This window comes from Nestor notabilis, unplaced genomic scaffold (assembly GCF_000696875.1).
Source record: "Nestor notabilis isolate BGI_N333 unplaced genomic scaffold, ASM69687v1 scaffold30716, whole genome shotgun sequence".
Lineage (NCBI taxonomy): Eukaryota > Metazoa > Chordata > Aves > Psittaciformes > Psittacidae > Nestor > Nestor notabilis.
In genome coordinates this window covers 7212-15757 of record NW_009933874.1, presented here as the reverse complement: position 1 = coordinate 15757, position 8546 = coordinate 7212, and the positions used below count along the sequence as shown (strand labels likewise).

Genomic DNA, 8546 nt, shown 5'->3' with positions numbered 1-8546 from the left:
GGAAAGAGAACTGGTTACAGCACAGGTTGAAGCTGTGGTCTCGCTGGGAGCATTGGCGACTGTTCATCCACCTGAGGAACTCCTCCATGAAGCACACAGTAGATCTCTGCTCTGCATCAGGGTAATAGAAAGTTTTGTTCTTCACTTTTTGGCAGAATTCAAGGAGCCATTTCTGGGCATCAGGGTTTTGGATGGTGAAGGTGACATCTGTCACCAGGGTGCCATTGCTTTTTGGGTTGAAATGGTCCCCATTATCCACAGGCAGAACACCCCAGACTATGGTGACAGGCATACGCTGCCCCTCTCCATGCTCCAGCCTCTCAAACATGAACTGGTGGCAGTACTCGGAGTCGTACCTCTCAAAGGGGTGGCTCAGCCTAAACACCTGGAGAGACGACGTCTCCAGAGTCGGGAGCTTGAGTTTGGGGTTGGAACAGGAGATGTAGGCACCTCCTATCGCCAGGGCAGCAAACCAGCAGATCCAGATGTACCGAAACTTGATGACCCCACAAGGCAGAAGCTTCTCAAAGAGCAGCTTGGAGGTTTCAGACAGCGTGTTCTGGAGACCCCTGAGAATGTAATGGAGGGAGAGAGTGACTCTTTTATGGCTGCTGTTGTTCCAGTAGTCTTCTGGCTTGTAAATGCAGGTGGTTGCTATGTAGCGCTCGTACAGCACAGCCGAGGCAGGGAGCCAGGTCACCATGAACACTAGGTTCACCAGCACGGCGGTGCCCATGTAGATGGCGAAGCAGCGGATGGCGGTTATGTTGCTAATGTAGCTGGCATAGAAGGCAGCACCCATTGTGAAACAAGATGCCAGCATGAGGTATGCAAAATGGTGCATGGTTTGACTCACCCACTGAGAAAGCCCAGCAGAAGGGTTCTGGTTCTTGCTGAGGTTCCAGAGGTCGAAGAAGACGAAGGTGTGGTTGGCACAAATGCTGCTGAGAATGATGACTGCTGTCAGGTTTACAAAAGGGAAATAGGTGAATCTGAAGGCCACCTTGTACAAGAAGTAGGAGATCATTAAGGAGCTGACAACAGCGAGCAGGACTATCAAGGTAATAAAGACTGAGCGTAAATAAAAATAAATGCTTAGAAAAATAGCTGCTATTGCCAGGACTGGGTACTTGGTATCCAGTAAAAGGTAGTGCTGGAATAGTTTCTGTTTAAGGCCCAGGTCCATTCCAGTGATCGATGTGTAGTTATCAAACAGATCCCAGGATTCAAGATTGTCTAAGTAGATCCCCATCATAGATGCACCTTTCCGTGTAGGCAGAAACAGCAGGCTGTATTTGAGAGATGGCACTTGGTACTCTATTGTCTGGGGACTAAGAAAGTCCCTGTCGACCAAGAAGTGAAGAAGCTGGTAAATGGCATTGAAACGGGTGCATTTTTCTGGTACTTGGGCACACTGAGAGTGTTTCTGTCTCACAGGCTCAGGGCCTATGCAGGATGGAGTGAGGATGCCTTTGTGGTAGTCTGGAGCACAGGCACGAAGGAGAGCCAGGGTATGGGAGATGTCTCCTTGAGTTATCTCCAGACAGGAAGATCTGTTGTACAGGACAGCAATGTAGTTCCCCAGGGACCAGCTTGGGCAGCATTCATTGGCTTCAGTACGTTGGCAGAGGTCTCTAAAGTGAACATGGGAGCGTATCTGAAAAACAGACAGGGGAGGGTCATGTCAGGCTCCCTCTGCACACAGAACCACAGTGCTTCTCGTTCCTTACAGTAACCCTCCCCTCCAGGTGTAGCAGTCATGGCTCTGGAGAGGGGCTTTGGACAAGGGCCTGGAGGGACAGGACAAAGGGAATGGCTTGAACCTGCCAGAGGGGACACTGAGATGAGCTCTGAGGCAGAAGCTCTTCCCTGGGAGGGTGCTGAGGCACTGGCACAGGGTGCCCAGAGAAGCTGTGGCTGCCCCATCCCTGGCAGTGTTCAAGGCCAAGTTGGACACAGGGGCTTGGAGCAACCTGCTCTAGTGGAAGGTGTCCCTGCCTGGGGCAGGGGGTTAGAGCTGGAGGAGCTTTAAGGTCCCTTCAACACAAACCAGTTTGGGATTCTATGATATATATTTTATAACCTCTGATGTGAAACTTTGGATCCTGTGGCAAACACAACTAATCCACTTAAAGTTCCCAATCAGAAAATTTGCTGTCAAGCCTCCAAAATTATAGCTCCATTTTAATAATTAGCTTCTGCTACCCAAAATTCTCAGCAGGTCCTGGCAGACACCTTTGGCTTCTGGACATTGTTCAGTGTCTGGTTATTCCAATTTAATGGCAGCTGCTACTTTGCAGCTGGACTTTAGTGGCAGGTGGAATCACAGACTCACAGAATCACAGGATGGTTTGGGTTGGAAAGTGTATTGCTAAATAGGTGCAATGCTTTGGCGTCTTCTAGGCTGAAACCTGTTCTGCAGCTTCTCTTATTTTTGTCTGGCTCCCTTTCAGCTAGAGATTAAAGATCACAGCAGTTGGAAAAGAGACAGCATGTATCGATGTTCCTCCTGACATTACTAACCTTGTCTTGTTCAATTTGGCACATGGACTGAATAGCTTGCAAGTTCCATAAGCTCCCAGCAGTTGTGGACATAAATACCAGCTGGGAATAGCTCTTTTCTGAAAGAAAGAAAATAAAAATATATATAAAAAGGATTAGATAATGAGAATGAATCAGCCAAGCTGCTTGGGTGGACTGTTCATAGTCAAAAAATACATCTATATCACTGAAGGGAAGAAGGTCACAAAGACTTGTAGTGAGTGGTAGCATCTGCCTTGTGTGACCTGCCCTCTGCTCCTCACCCATCTGCCAGCAGCAGGAAAGCAGCACTGGAGTGTTTTCAGACACACTCTCCATGCTGTCAGCATGCTTCTAGTGATGGCTGGCATCTGGTTCTGCACCTCTGCTCCATGTGAGGAACTTGGGTTCAGCCAGCATGTCCGAATGACCTGTGGGTTTGGGGTTTGGCTTCAGAGGGGGAGTAGAGGCAGGGAAGAGAGTAAAAGTATCTGCATGTTGTTCCTCTTTCTTCTACTCACTAGCGCCAATTTTGGGACAAATCTGGGGTGTCTTGGAGTTTTCTCCTTTTCTCTCTGGGTTTTACTGCCATTCATGTTTCTTAAGAAGAAAAGCAAGAACTGAGAGAGAATGGGAACAGAGAGGGAGTGGTACAGAGAGGGAGGGGGGCATGTGCTATTTTTTCAGAGTATTCAGTTTTGCTATGGGTGTATGGTGGAAACATTAGTCCTTTTACTGGTGCTTTTAAGGTATATTTCTATGTAGGTATATAAGCTGTATTTCTATGTATGTATATAAGGTGTATTTCTATGTGTGTATATAAGGTTTATTTCTATCTATGTATGTTCTACCTGAAAGGTGGCACAGCTCTCACAGGGTGGGCTGGGGCATGCTGCTTTTTTAGAGCATATTCAGAACATTTCCCTGTATCCTAAACCACTCTGACAGTTCTGTGATGAGATCTGGGGGTGTGATACTGAGTCAGTAAGACTTCACTCACCTGGGGGGCCACAAAAGAAACCATCTGCTCCATAGTTTTGTTCCACCATTCTCCGTGTCCTCACTTCTTGTTCTCCCTGAACAGCCTTCTGTCCTCTGCTAATGCCAATGTCATCATAGCTAGCAAGAGATCAGATCATTGTTGTAACTAGCGATCTTCTGGCTCTGAGTTACACTCACTGACAAGGCTCTGGTGCTACACACAACACTGCTGCAGCATTAAGGGTCATCACAGCCCTCAAAGAGCATTGCTTGGGTGAGAGATTTTTAGTAACAGGGTGACTGTGCCCCTTTAAAGGGATCTTCATGAGACTGAGTGGGAAACCACATCCCCTTGTGCACACGTGCTGAGTCACCTCTGCCGTCTCTTAAAGGTAATCGGTGAAGGCAGGAACAGCTTAGAGCCCAATTCCTGCTTTCCAGAATAGGAAGCCCAAATCCACTGCAGGCAAACAGGCTTGAAACTCTGCAGTGCCTTGCTTGCTTTGAAGTATAGGGTGTATGTTGTAACTCACTTAGGTATCTTGCAACATCGAATCAGTAACTTTACAGCCAACATCTTTCTCAATCTCCCCAAACCAAACTCAAATACCTTTTCTTCTTGGCGTATGGAGAAAGGGACAAGGTCTTCTTGTAGCCTGTGTGGCTCTCAACATTCCTCCACACAACGAGCTTTCTGCCAATGTCAGTATCCCGTGGCTCAAAACCCTGCAGCCAAGCAAAGGGGCTGTGTCATCAGCATTTTAGTTTAGCTCAGCTTTCCTTAATCCTCCTCCTTGACACAGAAACTGGATGAGATTATTACTGCATCTTGGAGAGAGAGACAAATTGAATTTCCTCTGCAAATACTGCATTCCCAGAGCTGACAGGACAAAAAATCCCCTTTCCTTTCTAGGGAAGGATGGTTACAGTTATATTTCCCTGAGAACATGAAGGCTCTTCTCCTCCTCTTCAAGTAAAATAGTCACTCACAGAAATGGGAGTCATGTTCCTCTTCCTGGACAAACTCTAGTCTATTCTTACTTTTCCCAGGATTTTTCATTAACAAGAGACATTAATGTGGGATCCTGCATGAAAAGAGGCTCCTGTGCAGCAGTGCTCAGAATGGGGCAGTCCCTCCATTTCGAGAGCCTCACTCAGAGGCTGTAGGAGCCAAAACCAGATCCTCCATCCCATCTCCACCAACCCAGCTTGTCCTTTTGGACAACCCCAGCTTGTGGATGGGGAGCAAAAGGAACATCCTGGTTTGTGTGGGAAGGAAACTAAAGGCTCGTTTTACATGGCAGAAAGAATACATCAGTCTGGCTATGGATTTTCCTAATGTTCATGTTGATACATGGTTTGTAGGCACTTACCAGTAAGGGCTCTGAAAAGTCAGGCAAGTTTCCAACCAGCAGAGCAGTGACGGTGCAGACCACAGCCACCACCGAGCACAGCACCAGCACAGCCACCGGCCACTCTGCCAGCACTTGGGAGTAACTGGAACAAGCAGGAGAAGGGAAAACACAGCTGTTAATGCGCTTCTGCTGTTAGCACAAACCTGCTGATGAACCGGTGTAGTGTTAGTAAAAGAACTACAAGAATCTGGGCTTTCTGGGTTTGACCATTGCAAAGCTCAGAGGCTCTTGTGCAGTGATTCATGAACATGTTACACCTCCAACCACATATCTGCAGGCAACTGTAATTAACTTGGGGAATTACATTTTGCCTCCCTCCATTTTCCTGCCTTTTCAATCAGAGATAAGAAAACCAAGACTCTTGCATCCTAGGGCAAAATGAAGCTTTACATATTTAACTTACAAGATTGCATTTAAAAAGAGCTTCTTCCTTTTTTCCCCCTTGTTGTGCAGTGGAAGCTGTAGCTGCCACAGAGTTTGGCCAGCACATTCTCAACCTATGGACCATGAGGAGTCTTTGGGCTAATATGAAGGGTCACCTAAAGAAAACTAACTCAAGTCCATAGTCATTGGGCTAAATTCCTTCACTGCACAGGGAATCATATGGACATCTGCATGGCAAAAAAGGATGGAAGCTGCTGAGATGATATGTAACTGATGGGAGAATTGCCAGCAGCAAACACAGTGCGGGCAAGTGGCTTCTGTATCCTCAGGGTGAGTGATCCTGAATGCTGATCTCAGCCTCAGAACCAATCCCTGAACCTGCAGGAGCTTCTACACATGCAGCAGAGAAGGTACCCTTCAGGGTGTGGGGAGCACATGCAAGCCCATGGCCTGGCTCTGCCTGGAACACCTCTCAGTGTGGCACACACACTTTTAATGCCATTTCCATGCAAACAAAACCCTTCCAGAGAAGCACCTTACTCTGTCCCAGAGTATTTTGCCAGTTACTTTTCTTCTTAAGAGGTGGTCTAACGTTTTCCATCCAAGTCCTGTTTTTCTTCTGGGACAAACTGTCTCTCCTATAGGATGACCTATAAAAGTTCCTATCCCACAACTTTTTACCAGTGCAGGTTTTACTGCAGAAAGATTTTTGTCTTCCTTAAAAGTATCTTATGAGATACAAGATATCGGAATGGTTCCTGCTCTGCTTTGGCAGGTTGCAGGTAATTCATCTGTATTCTGATCTACTGAAGTAGAACAAAGACTTTGTTCAAAAGTAGTTGACAAATATTTGAGCTTCATGGGGCAGTGAAATGTTTATGAACATCTGCCTCAGGGTGTGATGTTTCTGCTTGCCTGTTCTTTGGCTCCTAACTTCAGTGAGTCAAATCACGCACCTCTCATCACTAGAAATCATCATAACCCTTCAAAGAGCTTTCAACGTGGCTTTTGGTCAGGTCTTCTTTGCAATGTAAGACTGCCTTATCGAGTTTGTTTTCATAGGTGAAGTCCTTGCTATGAAAATGAACAAAAATTGCCCTTTATCTGTTAGAATAACTGATTTCTGGAGGCTGGTTTGGGTGATTCCATGTCCAATTACCAGGAAAAAAAAGCAGGAGGGAAAAACAAAGAAGGAACTGCAAACAAAGAAGGAACTGCAGCAGCTGGTGATGGAAGATACCCAAAACACGGCTTACAAAAATCAGCTTCTAAACAGAAGTTGAAAGCAAAGGAATTATTTTAGTTTGGGGAAATGCATTAAAAACCCTCTTGTCTTTTGAAAAAAGGTGAACTTATTTTGGGGATGTGGAGTTTATGTCCTGATTACTCATCTGGTGGGTCAGGCTGGATTAATTCTATATATGTATATATACACACATGCATATGGGATTATTTTATACATATATATAAAGCTATTGTGTGGACTAGGGCCAGGCACTGCATGAGAACAGCTACCATGACACTGTTGCTATTAATTAATGCAGATGAATCTATCCCACAAGCAAACTGGGATTTTTCAGGTGGATGGGAAGCCCTGACCTTACCTCTGAAGTGGGGCCTGCTGGGATGTCACCAGCGATAACATTCTGCACCTCCTAATAGCAGGGTAGGGGAGCAATGGTAACAGGGTGGAAGGGCAGGAAGCTTTTGAGAGCAAACATACCTTTTTGGCATCCTGAAAGCTTTGTCATGTCTGCAGACAGAAAGAAAAGAGATGTGTTCATTTATTGCTTTCCTGCAAGGAAACCCTGCCAGGGGCTGCACAGCACCAAGCTGAGCCATTGCCTCCACAGGACTGACACTACATGGAGTAGTTTAATGAGTAACAGGGTCTTTTCCTCTCCTGCTGGCATGTGAACTAAACGGGATGGGAAGACATGGAGCCACTCCTCAGTTTTGCCCCTCTAAGGAAACCCCATAGGAAGTAGCAGACACAAGCAACGCAGTCCCATAGAGATCACACTGCAACTCTCATCCATGAAAACCTCTCTGGTTTAAGTGTTTTCCTTCTGAGTTCTTCAGTCATTTCTTGACAAAAGCAAACCTCTATTGAATTTCATGAGCTGGGCTAGCAATGCCTATAGATAGCTTTTATTTCCTGTTTCACATAGCAAGAGTTTTCCAAAAAGGTGGATCTCATTCTTTGCTGGTCCCTTCGAAGGCAGCATGTGCCCAGCCTGGAGGAGCAGAAGGCCAAAGCGTTTCACCAGCGCTTCCTTCACAGAGGAGCATCTGTCATTCCTACTTGTGCTCTGAGGAACAAAATGAGCCTTCCCCAGTGATCCAAGGTTACATTTGCTAATGGATCCTTGAGCACAGGCTTCCCACTGAACAGAAAGGCAGCACCTCAGTAGGTCACCACATCTGAAAGACCTTTCATTCTGCTTTCTTTGGCTACACTAAAATGCCCCCTTGAAATCAGCCCCAGCCTTGGGTTGCAATGCAGCTTCCAGTGAACTGCTCCCAGCTCTGGCTCCCCCCTCCGCAGTCGTGCCAAGCTTAGCTCAGCGAGTGCTCCTCCTCCTCTCTTCACCCTTCTCCTGTGCTTTTGGCTTAAACTGGGAGAAGGTCCTGCTGCATCCCAGTATCTGCATGGGACAGAGGCCCTGCTCCATCCCAGCAGCCAGCTCGTGAACTGTGGCAGCTCATCCTTCCTGACAGGTTGTTGGAAGAAAGGAAAAGCAATGGAGGAGAGTTCCCCGTGGAAGAGTCACTCTCACACAACTTATGTTGTGTCCCCCTCATCACACTAATGCTCTGTAGATGTGGGAGAGAGGAGCAAAGACAAATCCTCACCAGCTCATGACAGAGAGGTCTCTTTCTGGCAGCACAGTGCCCACCCTGTGCTAATTCCCTCACAATAGCTCCTCAAGCAGATTTGCTTGGATTAACCCCCTGTTCTAGTGTTATCATATTATCACATTTCTGTCTGCCAGTGCTGCACGTTCTGCCAGGGATTCACAATCCAGCTGCGTGTCCTACTGAAATAACCTGTTACAGAGAACGTAGCTGACAGTCCTGTTGGTAGTGTAGGAGCTAAAAAAGATCCAGGCTCCACTCCTCTCACTGCAATCACTCTATGCTGCAAATACAAGCAAATTAAATCCTCTGTTAATGGCTAGAAAATCATTGAATTGTGGAATGGTTTGTGTTGGAAGGGACCTTAAAGCTCCTCCAGCTCCAACC

The 8546-nt window shown here is 46.6% G+C and overlaps 1 protein-coding gene across 1 annotated transcript in view; it reads right to left on the bottom strand.

The window, feature by feature from the left end:
• DISP2 (dispatched homolog 2 (Drosophila)) overlaps window positions 1-8546 on the bottom strand; it is an 11582-nt gene that overhangs the window by 1784 nt on the left and 1252 nt on the right. Inside the window, exons 2-7 of the mRNA XM_010017076.1 lie at window positions 7024-7053; window positions 4875-4998; window positions 4112-4227; window positions 3521-3639; window positions 2524-2621; window positions 1-1657 (exon numbers count right to left, since the gene is read on the bottom strand). The exon at window positions 1-1657 is cut by the window's left edge and continues 1784 nt beyond it. Of these exons, the coding sequence (XP_010015378.1) occupies window positions 1-1657; window positions 2524-2621; window positions 3521-3639; window positions 4112-4227; window positions 4875-4998; window positions 7024-7034 (2125 nt within the window). The 5' untranslated portion in view covers window positions 7035-7053. The remainder of the gene's footprint in view (window positions 1658-2523; window positions 2622-3520; window positions 3640-4111; window positions 4228-4874; window positions 4999-7023; window positions 7054-8546) is intronic.